Source organism: Anolis carolinensis, chromosome 1 (genome assembly GCF_035594765.1).
Source record: "Anolis carolinensis isolate JA03-04 chromosome 1, rAnoCar3.1.pri, whole genome shotgun sequence".
Classification (NCBI taxonomy): domain Eukaryota; kingdom Metazoa; phylum Chordata; class Lepidosauria; order Squamata; family Dactyloidae; genus Anolis; species Anolis carolinensis.
The window spans coordinates 265,294,129-265,317,177 of NC_085841.1; the positions used below are offsets into that span (position 1 = coordinate 265,294,129).

General features: G+C 39.9%; 1 protein-coding gene across 2 annotated transcripts in view; it reads right to left on the reverse strand.

Annotated features, from left to right (window-relative positions):
- tollip (toll interacting protein) overlaps positions 1-14,829 on the reverse strand; it is a 36,503-nt gene extending 21,674 nt beyond the window's left edge. The window contains exon 1 of one of the 2 annotated variants that reach the window (XM_062967611.1): positions 14,512-14,829. In XM_062967611.1, the coding sequence (XP_062823681.1) occupies positions 14,512-14,544 (33 nt within the window). In that variant the 5' untranslated portion in view covers positions 14,545-14,829. Of the gene's footprint in view, positions 1-14,345; positions 14,462-14,511 lie in introns of those variants that run through there. The other variant, XM_062967613.1, reaches the window with a different exon arrangement.
- Positions 14,830-23,049: the final 8,220 nt, after the last annotated feature.

The window sequence follows — 23,049 nt, forward strand, 5'->3', positions numbered from 1 at the left end:
ATCAAATTAGGTTATGATTTTACAAATTAAACACCAAAACATCATGTTATACAACAAATTTGACAGAAAAAGTAGTTCATTACACAGTAATGCTATGTAGTAACTACTGTATTTACGAATTTAGCACCAAAATATCACAATGCATTGAAAACATTGACTACAAAAATGCGTTGGATAATCCAGAACGTTGGATAAGTGAGACTCTACTGTATTCCCTATTCTACTTTCCAGCCACCCCTGTACCCCAACTGCTATTTTAGATGCTTAATAGATTCATAACAACAAACAAAACTCAACTACCCTACTCTTACAAACTCAAGATTTTACATTCCTTTCCTGAACCCATCTATAATAAAAAGTATATGCTGCTATGAGATGGCAAATCAATCTATTAAGATCTCCCTCTGTAATTTGACCCTTGAAAAGAAATCAAATTTGGCATGCATAATGAAGAACTGAATGGCCAAATGGAAATGTGAGGTGGTGAACTGCAATCAGCTGTGCCCACTCTGGTTATTGGTACAGCACCAGAAGAAGCCTGATGTTGCACCATAAGTGAAAACAGATCTGCGAATACAACTAATTTTCGACTGCTAGGCATCATGTGACAATGTATTGCGCCATGATGCATATTGGGAGAAAGTAAAGTCATAGAAAATTAGCACCTCTTATCCAGAATTCTAAAATCTGTTATACTCCAAAATTGTCCACATGGGTGTGACGCCCCTGGCTGCGTGAGCACTGGAAACCAATACACTGAGGCCAATAAACAATCTAATATCTTTATTAAGGAATTAAGTAATTAAAATGAAAACAAGTAGAAAGTATAGTCCATCAATAGACCTTTCAAATATATGAAAGGTCAAATATAGTCCAGTAATATATTGTCCAATATATAATATTAGAGTTTAAAGTTGTAATCCAAAAAACCGAAACACACTCAAACTTCCAAGCAGTTTGAGTGGGGAAAACGTCCAAGTCTTTCACTAGAGTTCAGAACAAGTCCAAAGGCAAGAAACTGGAAACAAGGCTGGATACACGGCACGACAAAACAAGACTGGATTCACGGCAAGACAAGTCAAGGAACACGGCTTGGCAAGGCATGAAAAGGCTTGTGGACTTAAACGCAGTCCACACTTGGCTGGAAGCGAAGTTAATCCTCCAAATTCACACATTGACTCCGCGAGGACTAGCCAGTGCGGGGAACTTTTAAAGAACTTCAAATCTTTCTACAAGCAGGTGTCCAGTGCTCCTTTTCCCAAGGGAAAAGAACTGAAACAACATCTTCGTCAGATGCGATCCTCCCTGAGAACTCTCAGGGGAAACGAGCTAATTAGCACTCTCTCTGGCCGCTAATCGGGCGCTTTTTCGTGTTTGCACTTTCTCTGAGTGGCTAGCTTCCCAAAACTCCCTTCTCGCAAAGGGGGGAGAGGTGCTGGGAATAGGCGCCTGTTCAAGGTCCTTTTTAATGAGCTCCGGGCTAGAATTGTCAACAAAAGGCATCTGGAAAGGAACAGCCTCTTGCTGAAATGGCAGAAATCCCATTTCTTCATCACTGTGATCCATAATGGCGCCAGGGTCATGACCCAGAGGGCCATGGGCCATCACAATGGGTAACTGAGACAATTCCTTTTTGTGTTTATCCTTGAGTCCTATCTCCAATATATCCTATTATATGTATATATGCAAATAAAGCTATTTCAAAACCGGTGGAGAGGGATTCCAAACTTGTAACATGTCAGATCCCAAGCATTACTTCTTGACCTCATTGTGGTACAGTGTCCACACCTACCTGGAACACTCTTTCCAGAAGTAATGGTGCCTAAAGAATACTGTTAAGCTCTGGGTAGGGAAGGTAAGTTGGAGTTTCCACAGGGATCAATTTTATCCACAATGCTGTTTAAAATGTTAGTGAAACTAATGGATGGGATCATCTAGATGTGTGTGCATGCATATGAGCAAATGTGTGAGTATGTGCATTGTTACTAGTATGTCAATAGCACACTATTCCAATTCTCTTTTTCACTTCAAGCAGACATAGTGATAGATGTGATGATCAGGTATCTGGCCTCAGTGATGGACAGAAGCCAATAATGAAGACATGAATGCTCTGGCTGCAGGAAATGAAACTAGATCTAGATGTGATCACACTTCCTATGAAGAATAAAGGTCTAGGGATTAGAAATATTCTTGAGTGCCACTGGAAGCTCAGGTGGCCTCTTCAGCAGAGCACTTTCTACTGGTTTTGACTGATAGCACAGCTATGATGCTACCTGATAAAGCTCTGGTAATCTCTATTACAAATTACTGCAATGTATTTTTACTCACCTGTCCTCAAAGGTGATTTGAAAACTGTATCTACTACTGAACTAAGCAGCCAGGTCCTGATTCACCTGTACTATATGACAAGATGTTTATGGACCAAATTCAAACCTCCGGTTTTATCTTTAAAACCATATAAAATTGGAGGCGTGGATACATATATCAAGAGCAGCCTTTCCCCATGTGAACCTACCAGATATTTGGGGGTGGCATCAAAGGCTAATCCCAGACAGAGGTCTAGAAAAGTGGCAGCTCAGAAATGGACTTTTTCTAAGCCCTACACATATGGAACTCTCTTCCAAAGGACACTTACCAAGACCCACCATCATCTTTTTGGTACTAGGCAAACTGTAGCCCAAATGTTGTAGGCTACTTTTATGCTCAATTTAGATTGTGACAGAGGGAATGAATACTGTGTTGTTTATAGATTTTTATCTACAATGTGTATTTGTATTGCGTATGTTGGCAATGATTTATACTGATTTTGTTTATTCTTGATAAACATTTGTTGTTGTTGTTATTTATACCCCACCTTTCTCCCTGTGGGGACTCAAGGCAGCTAACATTGCACACTAGGCAAGTTTAAAAGGTGCAATACAAAAGTTAAAAAGTAATCTAAAAGCAATTAAATAGTAGCAGTGTAGTAAAAACAAAATTAAAATACAGTAGATATACTAAATGGCATTTAAAACACATATTCCCCCAATCCCGCCCACAGCACCCCCTGAACTGATCTTAAAAACCTTCTTCTTTAAAAGCTTGTCTGAATAAAAAGGTTTTAGCCTGTCGCCAGAAGGATAGCAGGGAGGGAGCCATTCTGGCTTCCCTGAGCAGGGAGTTCCAAAATCAAGGGATAACCTGTTTCATCCAGAAATCCCTGGAGTTGGGAGGCCACCACGCGCTCCAAAACCTTGCTCAGAAATTCTTCAAGATGTTTCTTTTATAGTAGGAAGTGCACATTTAATCAGAATAGCTGTAGGTTATATGAAAGCTCTCTTTACCATCCTATCAACCTTTCTCTATATGAAATAAGATGATATGTTTTACATTCTAACATGAGTGGAGTTATGGTAGGAGTTAAACCTCACAGTATTCAACCTTGCCAATCTTGCTATTACTTGTCTTCATACATAGCATCATTCCAGGCCTTGGGCTACATTTTTTAAGATGGCATACAACTACTCATGTTCTGCTAGATAATATCTTTCACATGTAGGAGTTAACATGAAATTTAATTAGCAGAAGCAGCAGCTCCTGAGTAAGAGCCTCAGGATTCAACAAGATTAAAGGTAACTAGTTTAGGCTGAAATACACTGAGAAAGTTTCAGAGAAGAAATATTGTCACTCTAAATGCTGCTAGATCAAAGACCGGCTTTTTAAAAAGAGCTCAGATAAATATGGAAAACCTAAAATTCGAAATAAAACATGGTACAACACAACTGCCATATTCATACAATTGGTACTTATGGTTTCATCTACCCACATCCAAAAAATATGTTCTCTCTAGGCATTTTCTAGGTCCCCCACCATAATTCTATGGTTACCACTGGGAGGTAACTAGTCACACAGAAGGACCTAGAAATGCTAAAGAGGTTTTTATCTAGGTGTTTTCTAGGTCCTCCAGTGCGAGCCACTCATTTCAATAGACTGCACTTTGATCTGCAGTTCCATTTTTTCATAGTATGACCAGGAAGTTATCTGCCTGCAGATATGAGGGTTATGCTGCATGCTGTTGAATCCACTTTGTAAAACATTCCTGACATTAGGTTCTGAAGAAAATATTTTATTCTATAATGCAAAATTTATTTCCTGCAGTACTCAATGTCCTTATAAGAAATATAACCATGAGGACAGATAAACAAAAAGTTAGTGGCTTTACGAAAGTCTGAGAGTAAACATAAAGTCTATCTTTTTAACCCATTTCTTCTCATGTCTCCAGGGCAGGGCTTGAAAAACTAAGATCCCCAAAATATTTTTGAAATTTGTGGTCCAAAATATTCCCAAAGCAATAATACCAAGAAATAGGGATTAAAAAAAAGTTAATCAGCACCATCAATCATCATAGTCAACAAAGAATTAATTCTGATAAACAGCAATGGAGATTTAAAAAATATGTTATCTGATACTAAAAAGATAAGAAATGTTGCCAAATACACCAGCTTGGAAGCTGAGGCCTTATTGAAATGATCTTCTCCCTCGTTACCATGAGCTCAATTCCTATGGCAACAGAATCTATAGAAGAAGAAAGACTGATCTCTAGACACATGCAGGCTCCGGTCAGAGATACTGATCTTTAAAGCATTTATGTATCTGTGGAAAATAGCCCAGAAACTCTTAGCAACTCAGGGCCCTTCCACACAGCCATATAACCCAGAATATCAAGGCAGAAAATTCCGTGATATCTACTTTGAACTGGGTTATCTGAGTCCACGTTGCCATAAATCCCAATTCAAAGCAGAAAATGTGGGGTTTTATTCAGCTGTTTGGAAGGGGCCAAATTCAACCTGCTATACACTCTAAAAATTCAGAAGAACCCAGGCCCCTTTGTGATACTGGAAGCTAAGCAGGGACATCTCTTGTTAATATTTGGATAATAATAAATAAATAAAGATTTTTTAAATATCTTGTCCCCTCTCCTCAGAGGACTTGGGGCGGCTGATAGGGGACTGTGAAAATGAATACCAGGTGCTGTGATTATTTTACAGAGGAAGGAACGGACAGAATCTATTTTGCGTATTCCTTTCCTTAGACAACACTATGAAATAACTGTTTACCATAAATTGACAGGTGACTTGGGCACAAATACATACAAACAGAGGCTACTGGGTAATTGCCAGTATTGTAAAAATGATGGTAACTTCTTGAACAAGCTAAAATGACCTAAACAATACTTTGTGTTAAGGTTGGCACAGATGTTAAATCCAAAACCAGTCTCGCATATTTCTAACGCGACTGCACTGGTGTCATCATGCTCTGTGAACTGATCTTAAAGTTCAAATTCTGGGTGTGTTTCAGCTATGCAAATATTCTTTTGAATTACATTATAGCCTGGTACTTCAAATCCATTAGTAACATCAAGAAGCCTTCTGCTAATGAAGCTTGAACCATGGTATTGTGTATTGCCTTTTTTAGATTTAGACATTCAAAGGTTCTATTTGCTATAAAATAGTTATGACACAGTTTTAGAACTGCAGAAAATGTGCATTAATCTGTTAAAAGTATAAGAGTTTGGTTGTGTGTGTTAATGTATTAAATTTAGGGGGAAATTTCAGCACTTTTTCCTCAGGAAAAACATCATTACATCTTTTTAGAAATGAAAGCTAAATCAACGACTCATAGTTGATTGCGCTTTTCCTACATGGCAGAGGACTGGACTAGATGACCCATGTGGTGGTCTCTTCCAACTCTATTATTTTATGAAACAGCAAAATGTTCTGATAAGACAGACAACTCAATTTCTCCGTTAAAACCAAAAGATTATAGTGGTAAGTGGTGTAAACAATGATCTTTTACAAATCTCAATAGTTTGAATAAGGAATTAACAATACAATACCATTACGAAAACAGAAAGCAGTGTACAAACAAACCGAAACAAGCACTCTGAGTCATAAAAATCAAAGGTGGGCAGCTCCAACATCTTGAGGCCTAAATTTGAAGTATGTACTAGGACACAAATATTTCCTAATTGGTACATTCACCATTTCATATACTAGTTGTTCCAGCATTGCAAAATAATATTAACCAAACATTTGACACAAGTTCAAAGGTTTTCCTTTTCTTGTATTAAAATGTCTCCTTCTCTTCCACACCCTGCAGAGAAAACCCATATATAAATACACATGTTGTATATAATGATTAATTGCAAAGAGATGCTTAAAATTGTATTTACAACAGGAAGAGTAAGATTGCTATAATTATCTTCTATAAGTATGCTCTATACATATTAAAGCATATTTTAGAACACCCAGATGTGTCTAAGAAACAATAACCAAAAATTTCACAATATAAGTGAAAATATTCTTGCAATTTTTTGGGGATATATTTTCTTTATCATAGGGAAGGGTTAACACCCCGTGGCATTTGTTTGGCTGTCAGGTTTCGTCTCACTTTCTGTCCCTGTGATAATTGTATTTTGAAAAAAAAAATGACTTATTGTGGGAACAACATTGGTGATAAAGCCTTTTCCCCTGATTATTCTTTCAGGAGTGTATTTCTATTACTAGAGGTAGAGTTTTCTCACTTCCTGATGTCTCAGCCACATTCTTAACTATGAGTCATTTGTAAGTCAGATATTTGTAACTCGAGGACTGCCTGTATAGTACTAAGAGAGCCTTTTTTGTTAGCATGACTTAAAAATATTCCAAATTATTGTTGATTAGCCACCTCCCCAGTACTTGTATATGATTACCCATTTCAATAATTTGATTTTTAGGAAATGTTTTGCAATGCCCTAGAATATAACTGAAATGCTAAGTACATATTTAGGATAAATCGTATCTGAAGTATGAATGCTTGCTAGGTCAGAATACAAAACACGTATGGATTCTAAGAAAGTGTACCCATCTTCATAGGCAGCATATTTAATACAATGCAACACACAGAAATTAAATTCAGCTTTATCATCATGAGATAAAATGTGTATGAGCCCTTGTAATTCTTCCAATATGTCCACTCCCGTTCTGATCTTCCCAGGTGGAGTCACAGTTGTTTTTCCAACACTAGCCAATTTCTTTACATTACCTAGCAGTCAGAACTACATATTTTATTTGTGGCAGGATTTCTGATCTTACCAGATCAAAAGTCTTGTTTACTTTGTTCCTAGCAATATATGGATAATAGACAGGGATAAGATACAAGACATTAATCTTTAAACAATGAAACAATAATAGTTTTCGATACTATAGTTAGAGCTGCAAACTATGCATAATTGCTTGGGATAAAATCCCCTGAAATTCAGGATTCAGTTCTAAGCTAAAATTGCACTACATTAGGGTCAGAATGCTATCTTCAATAGGATTAAGCATTCTTTTAGCATGATCCAAACACTGTAAGCTATCTATTTCTTCATCTGAAACCACAAGCTTTAGTGGTGGTGACGAATACTTTAAATCCACCTTAATATACAAGCTCAACCTTTTCCCTGGCATAGAACTAGCAACTGTCTCTCATGGCTTTGCAACAGGAGAATATGATATGAAGGGCTGGTCTTGATTCACATATGTAGCTTTCAATTGATGCAGTATTGGCTGGCTGGCAATACATAAAAGTTCAGATGAGACAGGTTTAGATATATATATTATTAGGCCTGTGTGATCAATGAAAAAAATGTTTCAATACTCATTACTAAATGGGGGGGGGGATTCGTTTCTAAAGTGTTTCTAAAATATCCTAATGAGTCCGTGTCATAACTTTAACAAAGTAATGATTTTTTATTACTTTTTCGTTATGTAATTGAGCAAGTGGGGAAGCTTCTAGGATTCCTTTTCCCTCATTTTTAGAGCTATCAGGATGAAACTTGCTACAATTGTAGAACACATTTATCACTGTAACCCACCCCTCCCCCAAAGTTCAGAATGTTTCACTTATCTATTGATTTTTTGGGGAATTTTAAGTTTTTACAAACAACATGTTTTTAAAAATCAACAAGTTCTATCTCCTACAATTTTGCTACAATTACACAACATAACCAGGGCATAATTCCCCCCAAGTTTCAGAAAGATTCACACATCTACTGATTTTGGGAGGATTTTTAAATTTTTCTCATTTGTTTAAAAAAGTCATAGCAGCTATCCTCTTAAATTTTTCTATGATGTATCTTAGCTGCTATGGCTGGAGTAGAGTGGACTGGGGTATGGTGGCCACACTTGGATGACACATTTACCACTGCAAACCCATCAAGTTTCAGAATGTTTTTGGCAAAAACAAACAAACAAATTCGGGACTCTGCTCCCAGCCTTGCACTGAGGCAATAAAGGAGAACAGATACTTCTTTTTCTTTAAAATACAGCCACACAAAACAGATGGTAGCAGTAACTGAGATTTTTCTTTAAAAACAGGAAATGTAATGTCAAATAGCAGTTAGTCAGTTAGTAACCTAGCCTAGCCTTGCCTGTGCCTCCTAGTGCCGACAGAGTGCTATCTAGTACCTTCTCTCCCATCCACTCTTCATCCCAGCTTGCTTGCAATTGAGGATGTCGCATGGCACTCCTGAATTTAAAGGGGAATGACTGCAGCCCCATTCCCCCCCCCCACCCCCAGCCCTGATAGACATAACAAGTTTGGCTGTGCCTCCCGATACTGTTTGCTTTCTCTGTGCCACAGACTTATAATGATGATGTGATTTACGTAAAACTACCAGGTGAGAGTTTAGATTCTTAAGTTTTTGGCATGAGCACCGCACATGTTTCTTAATATCATGTTGTATGTACAAATCTAATGAAACATATAACATATAACACAGCCCTAATATGTATAGTTGTACTCTGTCTTGGTGCTTTCACATTACTACATTAGCACAAGAAGCCTTTTTGTTCTGGAGGGGGGGGGGCAAAAACATGGAATGAAGCTAAAATGCCTTGCCAGTCTATAGAGCAACCACAGTAACTGCATATAAGCTTCCAGAGGTGACCAAGATGGTGAAAAATCTGGAAACAAAGTTGTATGAGGAAAAACACAGGGGGCTGGATATGTTTAGATTGGAAAAGAGAAGATTGAAAAGTGATATAACAGTCATCTTTAAATAGGATGCCTGCCATAGATGTGGGCGAAACGTCAGGAGAGAATACTTCTGGAACATGGCCATACAGCCCAGAAAACATACAACAACCCTGTGATCCCAGCCATGAAAGCCTTCGACAACACATCTTTAAATACTTTGAGGGGATGCCATGTAGAAGATGAAGTAACCTTGTTTTCTGATGCTCCAGGGAAAAGGTTACAAACCAATGGATTAAAATTACAAGAACAAAAAACAAAAACAAAAAAAAACACCGAAATATTATGAAGAACAACCTGATAAGAACAGTGAAATAGACTGTTGCTTTGGTAGGAAATCAGAACACAAAAACAGTTTCAGACTATAAAAAAACAAGAGCAAACATACCAAAATACATTAAATATTCAAAATACTTGAAAAGGCACATTAAATTTTAGGTATTAAATGCTTTCTTTAAAAAGGTCTTCACCATTGGCTGGGAGATTATTAATGAAAAAGTACAATGGGCCTCCCTCAATCTGGAATGTCAGACCTTTGATGCAGCTTGAGTTGGCAAATCAAATATACACTGTGATGCAATAAAATATCATGCAGTTCCATTTAAAAGGAAAAAATGAAGAAGCACATTTTATATGTATTTCATGTACAGGCAATCCCCAAGTTACAAACATCTAACTTATAAACAACTCATAGTTACAAATGGAGTTGAGAAAACAGGAATTTACCTACCCCTAAATAGGTAAATTCACTCCTGAAAGAGTTATCATGGGGAAACTCCACTGAAGTTTTCTCACTGTACTTTCCCATTGTACTTTTTCTCACCAATTCTTGTTTCCACAAGAAGCCAAATTTTTCCAAATCCAGTTATCACAGGAACAGAAAGTGAGGTGAAATCTTGTGAACAGGGGTACAGATAGCAAACAAAAACCACAGGGATGTTAACTCTTCCCTATGCTATCCAAAAATAGATAAACGTATATGACTAGAGTTACACTTAAAAATGTAACTGTTCTGATTTACAAACAAATTCAACTTAAGAACAACCCTACAGAACCTATCTTGTTCTTAACTTGGAGAGTGCCTGTAATAAGGATTATACTACCAATATATTTTCATGTGCGTTTTGAAAAGACAGTGATTGACTGACAATATGGGAGTGGCTTGAAAGAACATCTGCTTGTCAGTCTTATAAGAATTCATCCAATTATCAAAACACTTTAACTGCAGAGTCACTGCAAATAGGCGCTACCACCACTTACAGTCATCACCCAGAGGCAGTCTACCTTCTAGAGTAATGTGCAGAAATCATGGTGGTCTCTGAAAATGCAAGCTGGTTGTCTCTTATCTAGAACTATGTGCAGTTACATCTTTTGCAGTTACATGTTTGCTTAGTATGCACTGCATGAGCTGAGCTAAATGGCAGACCTGTCTTTTGCAGATAAATAGTCTGTGAACTTCTTGCTTTTAAAATTGTTTTTAAAACCTTACACTTATAATTTAGCTCTTGACACTTTAATTTATTGACTATTACTGACCATTCTGACCTTTTTGACTCAGTTTCATTGTAACCATTAACCAACTCTCACTGGATGTACGTTCTGTATAATTAAGATTTTAGTTTGACATAAATAAATATCAATGTCTTTGATTTCAAATTTCAAATTAATTGAAATAAACAAGAAGCAAGAAGACAAGGAAGAAGTTATATTATAAAACAAATGATAAGATACAAATATGAACAAAACAGTACAGATAATATTTTGGAATTTCATACAAGTAAACAATTGGCCAAGGTTTTAACACAGATATTCTTAGGATAGAAAATACTGAAACACCAAGAAATATGGAAAGCTCTTTAGCATCCTTCAGTGGCTGTTCCATTGCACTACAACTCTAGGAACTTCTTTCTAAAATAGAGGGAAATTGGCAAGTTGATACCACATAGAGCAGGAATCTCCAAACTAAGGCCTGCAGGATGGATGTGGCCCTCCAAGGTCATTTACCCGTCCTAACCTTTTAAATACAGAAATATTTAACACTATTAATAACACTATTGGGGTGAAAAACACAACCTATATTGCTAGAGTTGTAGGTTTAAACTATAATCCCCATAAACCTGCTAATGTTTGGGATTTACACTGAACATTTATGTTCCAAAATCTCTGGAGTATATCAGAGAGGAAGAGGTTGGTCTAGACTTTAGGAAGTTAATGCCCTTCTGTCACGTGTCTGTGGGAGGAGAAGAATGATACCTTTCCTCAGCGAGAATTTATGTGTGCATATGTGGCTTCAGGTTTCCTGCTGACGTAATGGCAACCACGTGAATTTCATAGGATTTACTTTGTTAAGGAATACTCAAGAGCAGTTCCTTTTCTGAAATGTTCCTCTTGTTTCAGGTTTGAAGAAAAGAACTTTATAGACATCTCAAGGACAATATTTTAATGTTTGTTTTCATAAAATCTAAAGATTTCAGGCAGGGAGTGTTATGCCCCAGGGTATGGTTTATGCATCTGCCATACTGTGTTACTTTGTAGTTTGCCCCTCTTGGCATTCTGTATCCTTAGCTATGATGCAACAGCTCCTCCTTTGTAGTTTGTCCCTCTTGGTTTTCTGTACCCCCAGCTATGATGCAACAGCTCCTCCCTTCTTTCTCTGGCCTGTACTTCTGAAGAAAGCACATGGCTGCCCACTGGCGAGCTCCTGAAAAACTACAGTATAGTCTCACTTATCCATTTTTCTGGATTATCCAACACATTTTTGTAGTCAATGTTTTCTATATATCGTGATATTTTGGTGCTAAATTTGTAAATACAGTAATTACAACATAACATTACTGTGTATTGAACTACTTTTTGTCAAATTTGTTGTGTAACATGATGTTTTGGTGCTTAATTTGTAAAATCATAACCTAATGTAATATTTAATAGGTTTTTCCTTAATCTCTCCTTATTATCTAACATATTTGCTTATCCAACGTTCTGCCAGCCCGTTTACGTTGGATAAGCAAGACTCTACTGTATCATTTTTTCACCTGCTGTAGTGTGATGTTTAACAAGATTTGCCCAGAATAAAAGATCTGGAACCTTGTTTTGCATCTCTGCAGCTGAATTGACACTATCTGACAAAGTTTCTGGTGCAAGTACTGGTCAAAGGAGATTACTACAGACACTCACACGGCCTCACACTTGCAGCCAGGTTATGGAGTCAGAATAGTTCCTTTTATTATAAGATTTAATGTGTGTGCTCAACACTGTCATGCAGATAATTGAAGCCATATTTTGGTTGTTATTTTGACTAAAATGTTTAGAATTATATATAGAATCATAAAATCATAGAGTTGGAAGAGACTTTGTGGACCATCCAGTCGCAGGAAAATAGCATTCAAAGCAGATGGCTATCCAGCCTCTGCTTAAAAGCCTCCAAAGAAGGAGCCTCCACCACACTCTGGGACAGAGAGTTCCATTGCTTATATATGTATAAGTCAGTTGAGCCTATCCAGGCTGAACCACTGTGCCATAGGCCTGCATCATAGTACAACCATCTTTAGCACATGACTTCCCAACCTACTGGCCTAAATAGGCACCTCTGTACTATATTTCAAAGTCTTTCTCTAAAGCAGGGTTTCTCTTAAACCTTTTCCATTTCCATTATGTCTGAGAAATTTTTACATGACCCCAGGTGTATAGGTATATAAAACTGGCATAAAAAATCAAACATCTACTGATAACACAGCCCAATGAGAAAAGAAAATTATCGGTGTCTTGGCTTTTAGGCCGGTTCCTGGGATTATTTGGGATGCTGATTTAGAAACATGCACTAGACACACCACTTCAGCTCTAGTTTCTTATATATAGTTATCATAGTTTTCTATGGGTGAGCAGATGGCAACTAGTAGAAGGCATATATTCCGTATTTGAAAAAGTAGAACTGATAGGTGGAAACTGGTGCCATTCTTGGAATCAGCAGATCAAATATACCCAGAAACAGGGCTTATATATGTGGCACCGAAATATGTGTTGGCCAGTATAATAAATCAACATTTGCAAGACTTACTAAACAGGCTGATTTTCCTTTTTATGAAGTACACCTGAAGCATTTTCTGAAGAATCCAAACACTGGGTGCTGTTGCCAAATCATTTCTGTAAATGGGTGGCATTCGGAAACCTTTAACTGATGCCACATTTTTCCTGACTCCTGGTATTGAAGTAGGTAAGGGGATCCATTTGGGGTCAGGAAGCTATGGTTTTTCAGAAGCAGTGCTCTCAGAGATAACTTGTGCTGTTCATCTTAGCCTATAAATTCCTAAACGGTTCTGGTCCAGTTTACCTATCTGAACGTATCTCCCTTTATGAGCCAGCTAGAGCATTAAGATCGGCTGAGGAGGTCCTGCTCTCGGTCCCGCTGCCCTCACAAGCACAACTGGTGGGGATGAGAGACAGGGCCTTCTCTGTAGTGGCACCTTGGCTGTGGAACTCCCTCCTCCGCAAGATCAGATCGGCCCCCTCTCTCCTGATGTTTAGGAAACTATTTAAAACATGGCGTTTTAGGCAAGTATTTGGAAAATGAGATGAAGTCAACCATGATAACTTTGGGATTGGTGCAATGTCCAATGTTCTATGTTTAAGGTTGTCTATGTTTGAATGTGCCTATTTCGATGTATTGTCTGTACCAATTGATTGCCTTACATGTTGGAAACCATGCTGAGTCCCTGCAGGGAGATAGGATGGTATACAAATTAAATTTATTTTTATAGTTTACTGGTTTTAATCTATTGTTATATGCTATTTTAATTATGGTTTGTATTTTATATTTTTTGTGAGGCATTGAATTTTGCCATTGCTTTGTTGCGAACCACTTTGAGTCCCCCAGGGGTTGAGAAAAGCAGTATATAAATGAAATAAATAAATAATCATCATCATCATAATCATCATTATCTCGGACGAGGGATGCTGACACCACAAAGCCAGTAGCAGAAGGTGAGAAATACGGAAAAGCTGCTTCTCAGGGTAGATCAGGTATGGGCAAACTTCGGCCCTCCAGGTGTTTTGGACTTCAACTCCCACAATTCCTAACAGGCTGTTAGGAATTGTGGGAGTTGAAGTCCAAAACACCTGGAGGGCCGAAGTTGCCCATACCTGGGCTAGATCTATACTGACAAATCATGACGTTCAAAGGGCGTTATTTGGCAGTGTAGATCCAGTCAAGACGGCGCTGTATTTTCCTTGGGCCTGTCCCCGTGCCCCTCGCCTAATCTGACGTGCTTGAAGGCAGACACCAGCGAGAGCACACTCCTCGCAGTCCTCCCCACCTGAAACGTGGAAAAGGGGGAGCCTCTCTAGGCCCACAGGACCAAAAAAGGCCTACATGCCAAGGGCCGGGGTATCACCTCCTCAGCCCACGCCAGCCTCCGCCCCAGGAGCCTTCCTTCTCTCTCTCTCGGGCGAAGAGGGCGGCCCGCAGTCGCCGGGACTCACCGGGCCGCGCTGAGTGCTCACGGTGGTCGCCATGGCAACTCCCTCAGGCCGCGGGGTCCCTCGCGCGTCCCCTCGCGCTTGCCTTCCGCCGGAGCCCGTGCCGCGAGCGCAAGTCAGCTGACCCCGCTCCCTTCGCCACGCCCCCCGGCTCTCCGCTATCCGCCACTGCCCATGCGCAGAAGACGATCACACCCCCGCCCCGCTCAGCCGCAGGAACCGCTAAGCGGCCCTGCGCATGCGCCAAGCGGAGTCTGTGCTGGCTGCCAATCGGCGCCCAACTATTCCCATGGTTAAAACATTGGGATTCCCCTGGAAGAGTGAACGGGCGCCCGCGCGCCTCCACGCGAACCGGACGGTCTTCGGTTTGTTTTTAAACGCTAACAGTAAAGCCAATGAATGGGCAACAGCCTTTTGAAACTGGTGCTTAGTGACGTCACAACGTTGACCCAAGCAACGCGCTGCAAAGGGGGAGGGGCACTTGTGCTGAATCACAGGAGGGAAGCCACGCCCTCGGTGGATTCCGATTGGCCGCCTGTGCGGCCGCCGTAGGTCAGAGGAGGAAGACGTGGAGGAAAAATGGGATGAGATCACGAATGTTTGCCAGATAACAGAGCCAGAACATGCCTCGTCAACGATCGGACAGCGAATCCGGTTCTCTTCACCTACATATAATATGTGTTGTTTGCTCACTCGGGGCAACCTACACTGGAGAACTGGCATGGGCCAACTTCGGCCCTTCAGGCGTTTTGGACCAACTCCCACAATTCCTAACAGCCTCAGGCCCTTTCCTTTTCATCCTCAGCCGCGAGAAAGGGCCTGAGGCTGTTAGGAATTGTGGGAATTGAAGTCCAAAACGCCTGGAGGGCCGAAGTTGGCTCATGCTTACTGTAGAAGGAATTGCTATGGAATTATGGCAATTGTAGTTTAGGGAGGCACCAGCACTATTTGGCAGACAAAGCTAAAGACCTTGTAGAACTACAACTGTCATGATGACATAACTAAGCCATAGCAGTTGAAGCCGCGTCAAACTTCTTTAATTCTACAGTGTAGATGCACTGTGCCTCTAGCTAAGGATCCTGCTTCTCCTGAATGAATGCCTGGAGGAGGTAATGGGCTGGATGAGGAAAAGTAAATTGAAACTGAATCCTGTTGGAAATACTGTAGCAACCTTCTCAAGCCTCTGCTAGTTATTTGTTATATATATAACTAGCTCTGCCCGGCCACGCGTTGCTGTGGCGAAGTATGGTGGTATGGGAAATAAAGTATTGAGGAATTGGTGGTAGTTAAGGTAAAGGGTAAAGGTTTTCCCCTGACATTAAGTCCAGTCGTGTCTGACTCTGGGGGTTGGTACTCATCTCCATTTCTAAGCCGAAGAGCCAGCGTTGTCCGTAGACAACTCCAAGGTCATGTGGGATGACTACATGGAGCGGCGTTACCTTCCTGCCGGAGCAGTACCTATTGATGCAATCACATTTGCATGTTTTCGAACTTCTGGGTTGGCAGAAGCTGGGGCTAACAGTGGGGGCTCTCTCCGCTCCCCCAATTCAAACCTGTGGCCTTTCGGTCCAGAAGTTCAACAGCTCAGCGCTTTAACACGCTGCGCCATCAGGGGATATTATTTCCTAAAGGTTGTGAATATACATTATTTCTGATTGTTTTTTTTTGTTTGTTGGAGGCAAGTATGAATGCTGCAATTAGGAAAAATGATTAGGATGTAATGGCCTTGCAGCTTTAAAGCCTGGCTGTTTCCTCCCTGAGTGAATTTTTTGTTGGGAGGTGTTAGCTGGTCCTGATTGTTTCCTGTCTGGAATTCCCTTGTTTTCAGAGTGGTGTTGTTTGCGATATTTTATGTGCTTCTACTGTCTGTGGCCCTGAGAAAACAGAGGATTTTCCAGACTTTGATGATGGGAATACTTTGTTGGGAGGTGTTAGCTGGCCCTGATTGTTTCCTGTGTGGAATTCCCCTGTTTATTTACTGTCCTGGTTTTAGAGATTATATTGTTCTGCATTATTCTATCCCAGTAATTATTTCATATTAAAGAAGAATCTCACTTATCCAACATTCGCTTATACAATGTTCTGGATTATCCAACGCAGTCTGCCTTTTCATAATCAATGTTTTTGTATTCAGTGTTTTAAATTAATTGTGATATTTTAGTGGTAAATTTGTAAATACAGTACAGTAGAGTCTCACTTATCCAACATAAACGGGCCGGCAGAACGTTGGATAAGCGAATATGTTGGATAATGAGGAATTAAGGATAACCCTATTAAACATCAAATTAAGTTATGATTTTACAAATTAAGCACCAAAACATCATGTTAGACAACAAATTTGTCAGAAAAAGTAGTTCAGTACACAGTAATGCTATATAGTAATTACTGCATTTATGAATTTAGCACCAAAATATCACGATATATTGAAAGCATTGACTACAAAAATGTGTTGGATAATCCAGAACGTTGGATAAGCGAGTGTTGGATAAGTGAGACTCTACTGTAAATACTACATAGCATTACTGCGCATTGAGCTTTTCCTGAATCCCTTATTATCCAACATATTCACTTATCCTGCTGGCCTGTTTACGTTGGATAAGTGAGACTCTACTGTATATTTCTAATCTTATATTATCTGCTCAGAACTGGATTATATGAGGCTCCTTCTTCACAGCTGTATAAAATGCCCACTGAAGTGGATTATATGGCAGTGTGGAGTCAAGATAATCCAGTGCAAAGCAGATAATATAAGATTATAAATGGGTTATATATCTGTGTAGAAGGGCCTTGAGTCTACACTGCCATATAATCCAGTGCAAATTAGATAATCTGTGGAAGAAGCCTAAGTGAGGCCTAAATCTGCCTGTCCCCTAACTGAAACCTGGCTGTCCCTTGGTTGCTAGGCAACCAAGTGGGCAGAGATTAGCCCTCTAAACTGGCAGCAATTGGATAAAAAAATATTGCTCTCCCTCTAATTAGGACTTTATTTTTCTTTTCTTTTTGTTGTATCAACCTTGAGGCATGGATGATGGGTTGTGTTGTCAAATTTTGAGGTTGGGGGGCCTGTACTTTTGTTGTTTTGTGAGTCGCCGTGATGCCATCACTCTTTTATATATATAGACTAGCTGTGCCCGGCCACGCGTTGCTGTGGCGAAGAATGGTGGTATGGGAAATAAAGTATTGAGGAATTGGTGGTAGTTAAGGTAAAGGGTAAACGTTTTCCCCTGACATTAAGTCCAGTCATGTCTGATTCTGGAGGTTGGTGCTCATCTCCATTTCTAAGCCGAAGAGCCGTCGTTGTCTGTAGACTCCTCCAAGGTCATGTGGGATGACTGCATGGAGCAGCGTTACCTTCCCACCGGAGCAGTACCTATTGATGCACTCACATTTACATGTTTTTGAACTTCTGGGTTGGCAGAAGCTGGGGCTAACAGTGGGGGCTCTGTCAGTTCCCCCAATTCAAACCTGCGGCCTTTCGGTCCAGAAGTTCAGCAGCTCAGCGCTTTAACATGCTGTGCCATCAGGGGACATTATTTCCTAAAGGTTGTGAATATACAATATTTCTGATTGGTTTTTTTGTCTGTTGGAGGCAAGTATGAATGCTGCAATTAGGAAAAATGATTAGGATGTAATGGCCTTGCAGATTTAAAGCCTAGCTGTTTCCTCCCTGAGTGATTTTTTTGTTGGGAGGTGTTAGCTGGCCCTGATTGTTTCCTGTCTGGAATTACCTTGTTTTCAGAGTGGTGTTGTTTGCGATATTTTATATGCTTCTACTGTCTGTGGCCCTGAGATAACAGAGGATTGGCCAGACTTTGATGATGGGAATCCTTTGTTGGGAGGTGTTAGCTGGCCCTGATTGTTTTCTGTGTGGAATTCCCCTATTTTCAGAGTGTTGTTCTTTATTTAGTGTTCTGATTTTAGAGATTGTATTGTTCTGTTTTATTATACCACATTAATTTTTATATATTCTGATTTTAGTGTTTTTGAGATTGTATTCATTTTCACGGTTGACCGCAACACAATAATAATAATAATAATAATAATAATAGTAAGGATATTAATGATAGTAATAATAATGACTTTGGTAATACATAGTGCTTCACTGCCTTCTCAGCTTCCTTTCTGGAAGAATCCTTTCTTGGGAGGTGTTAGCTGGCCCTGATTGTTTCCTTTGTGGAATTTCCAATTTCCTTGCTTTATTTACTTTCTTTATTACTATCCTGGCATTATTCTATCCTAGAAATTATTTCATATCAAAGTAGAATCTCACTTATCCAACATTCGATTATACAATGTTCTGGATTATCCAACACAGTCTGCCTTTTCATAATCAATGTTTTTGTAGTCAGTGTTTCAAATTCATTGTGATATTTTACTGGTAAATTTGTAAATACAGTACAGTAGAGTCTCACTTATCCAGCATAAGTGGGCTGGCAAAATGTTGGATAACCGAATATGTTGGATAATAAGGAGGCATTAAGGAAAAGCCTATTAAATATCAAATTAGGTTATGATTTTACAAATGAAACACCAAAACATCATGTTAGACAACAAATTTGGCAGAAAAAGTAGTTCAATACGCAGTAATGCTATGTAGTAATTACTGTATTTATGAATTTAGCAATATATCATGATATATTGAAAACATTGACTACAAAAATGCGTTGGATAATCCAGAACGTTGGATAAGCGAGTGTTGGATAAGTGAGACTCTACTGTAATTACTACATAGCATTACTGCGCATGGAACTACCTTTTCTGTCAAATTTGTTGTATAATATGTTTTGATGCTTAATTTGTATAACGATTACCTAATTTGATGTTTAATCAGCTTTTCCTGAATCCCTTCTTATTATCCAATATATTTACTTATCCTGCCGGCCTGTTTATGTTGGATAAGTGAGAGTCGACTGTATATTGATAATCTTATATTATCTGCTTAGAACTGGATTATATGAGGCCCCTTCTTCACAGTTGTATAAAATGCACACTGAAGTGGATTATATGGAAGTGTGGAGTCAAGATAATCCAGTGCAAAGCAGATAATATAAGATTATAAATGGGTTATATAGCTGTGTGGAAGGGCCTTGAGTCTACACTGCCATATAATCCAGTGCAAATTAGATAATCTGTGGAAGAAGCCTAAGTGAGGCCTAAATCGGCCTGTCCCCTAACTGAAGCCTGGCTGTCCCTTGGCTGGTTGCTAGGCAACCAAGTGGGCAGAGATTAGCCCTCTAAACTGGCAGCAATTGGATAAAAACAATTATTGCTCTCCCTCTAATTAGAACTTTATTTTTCTTTTCTTTTTGTTGTATCAACCTTGAGGCGTGGATGATGGGTTGTGTTGTCAAATTTCGAGGTTGGGGGGCCTGTAGTTTTGTTGTTTTGTCCACTGCCCTGATGCCATCACTCTTTTATATATATAGATTGCTTACTATATTGTATATGTGTGTATTGGTTTGCAGTTTTCTTTAACTCTTTGTTCAGGGAGGGGCTGCAGATCATGTGATCAGAACTGGGACTTATTCAGGACTCTGACAGGAGCCCCTGGTGGCGCAATGGGTTAAACCCTTGTGCCAGCAGGACTAATGACTTGAAGTTTGGGTTGCTGACCTGAAGGTGGTCGGTTCAAATCCAACCCGGGGAGAGCGCAGATGAGCTCCCTCTGTCAGCTCCAGCTCTATGCGGGGACATGAGTGAAGCCTCCCACAAGAATGGTAAAACACCAAACAGCCGGGTGTCTCCTAGGCAACGTCCTTGCAGACTTGACAGTTTTGCAAGTCGGTCCTGATACAAAAAAAAAAAAGACTTTTGACTCTATCTTAGGAACAGTATGCTTTCAGGCACCCGCAGGAACTGTATGCTTACATACTCCATTGGACTTTCAGACCTGACAGAGACTCTATTAGACTCTGAGAACAGAAAGATGCTTTGCACTATGGACTATTGCTTCTAAGAAATTATGCTGTGTGTTACCCTACAAAAATACTTCAAATTCTATCTGTAACTAGACTGATAAGCAAAGTACCTGTATGCTGAATACATGAAGTTTGTGAATAAACGAACTATGTTGCTTTTAAAGAAATCTGCTTATTTTTGTATCTTGAGACCATGATTTAAAGGCAAATATATTTTCATGGAGAGTAGGGTGATCTGAGATGGTTTTTAAACAACTGATTTTAAAGTGGAAATAATTTTTTTTAGTGTTTGTGCATATTTATAGCTTACTAGCTGTGCCCGGCCACGCGTTGCTGTGGCTTTAGTGGAATCGCAGTGAATAGCCTTGCAGCCTCAAAGCCTGGCCGTTTTCTTCCTAAGGGAATCCTAGTTTGGTGAGCTGGAATACAATGAATACTCTTGGTGCAGCAGGTATGCATGCTGTTATTAGTCACCTTGATTAGCATGTAATGGCCCTGCAGCTTCAAAGCCTGGCTGCTTCCTCCCTGGGCAATCCTTTGTTTGGAGGTGTTAGCTGGCCCCGATTGTTGTATTTGTGGAATTCCCTTGCTTTCAGTTGGTTCTACTTTATTTGTTGTCCTGATTTTATACATGATATTGTTTTGTATTATTTTTCCAGAGTAAGTAAGAGTGTTGTAATAGTGGGAGTGAGGATTCTTCTGGCTTAGGAGAATCCTTTGTTGGGAAGTGTTAGCTAGCTCTGATTGTTTCCTTTCTTGAATTCCCAATTTCCCTGCTTTCCGAGTGTTGCTCTTTATTTACTGTCCTGATTTAGACTTGTCCTTAATCCCTTCTCAGTATCCAACATATTCACTGATCCAACATTCTGCCGGGGTATTTATGTTGGATAAGTGAGATTCTACTGTATATTCATAAGCTTATATTATCTGCTTAGAACTTGATTACATGAGGCGCCTTATACACAGCTGTATATTTTATTTATTTCCAATATTTATATCTCGCCCTTCTCACCCGAAGGGACTCAGGGCGGCATACACAATTGGCACTCTGAAGTGGATTATATGGCAGTGTGGACTCAAGATAATCCAGTTGAAAGCAGATAATATAAGATTATAAATGGGTAATATAGCTATGTGGAAGGGCCTTGAGTCCCCACTGCCATATAATCCAGTTCAAAGGCACACTAAGGGCCCTTCCACACAGCCATACAACCCTGAATATCAAGGGTGATAGTCCACAATATTTGAGCTGGGTTGTCTGGGTCCACACTGCCCTACAACCCTGTTTAATGGCACATTAAGAGCCCTTCCACATAGCCATACAACCCAGAATATCAAGGCTGATAGTCCACAATGTCCAAGCTGGGTTGTGTGAGTCCACACTGGCATATAACCCAGTTTAATGCGGATTTTATACAGATCTGTGGAAGGGGCCTATGCTTACAACTCCCCCCCCCCAACATGTAAGGCGACTTATGGGGCGTCCTATGTACCCCAAAGCAGGGAGAAGAGTGACATAAACATCCTTGGCACTACTCGAGGGCTGGCCCGGGCCCACGCACTAGGCCTCCGAACAGGACGCCAAGGAAGCCGCCCCCCAGAACAATGGCGATCATTCCCTCCTCGTTTACCTCACCCAAAGCGACCCACAGCCATTCCAAAACACCCACGGCCGGGGCCCTGTTTACCTATTTGAGTTGGGGATGGCTGTGCTCAATTTTCCCGACCGTTTGGCCGATGGGGGGGGGGAGGGGCGGAGAAGGCTGTGACACCTTCCTTCCTGCCTCTCCTTTCGTCTCTCTGAGGGAAAGAAGAAGGCTCACTCGACGTTTTCTCCCCTTCCTTCCTTCTTTCTTTCCTTCCATCCTTCCTGCCTTTTCTCTCCCTCTCTGTGTTTTTTCAAGCCTCTGGTTAGATTTGGCGCCCTCTTTGTACCTTCCTGGGAAAGGGTGACTAAACTTCGGTTTGGCCTCACGCGCAGCTGTCTCAGCCTCCGAGTTTTTTTCAGTTGGGCGGGGGCGGCTGCTCCGCATGTGCGCAGTAAGGTTTTTTTGTATTTTTCGGGTTTTGCTGTTATTTCCAAATTGTCTGGTTTTTAAATTTTTTGTTTTTGATGTTTAAACACAGCCGGGATGACCATGTCTTTTGTGGCCAAGTTTTGTGGGTTTGGGGTGTTTAGTTTTGCTGTTTACTTTAAAGCAGAAACGATCAGAACATTTTTATATCTATAGATGTTCTGGCATTGATCGTTTGACGTATATATGTTGTGCTCCACCCTGAGTCCCTTTCAGGGTGAAAAGGGTGGAAGATAAATGTTTTAAATAAATAAAATAATGAATAATAGATGAGCAACTCAAAAGAACAATTCTGAAACTCTTCTGAATATATATGTTTGTGCATAGGCATATCTTTGTCCCTATCTCAAAGAGATATTTAGGACATCAGTTTCACAGCTGAGAAACCTAATTGCCTTGCATGAATGCTGGTGAATGCCATTTTCCCAAAAGGTTATGACTCTTGACAGGTCATGCTTTTTAGCAATAACTTATGGCATCATTTTACAAAAGGTTGTGACTTCTAACAAAGATCAAAAAATCTCCACAAGGTTATGGAGATTTCTATT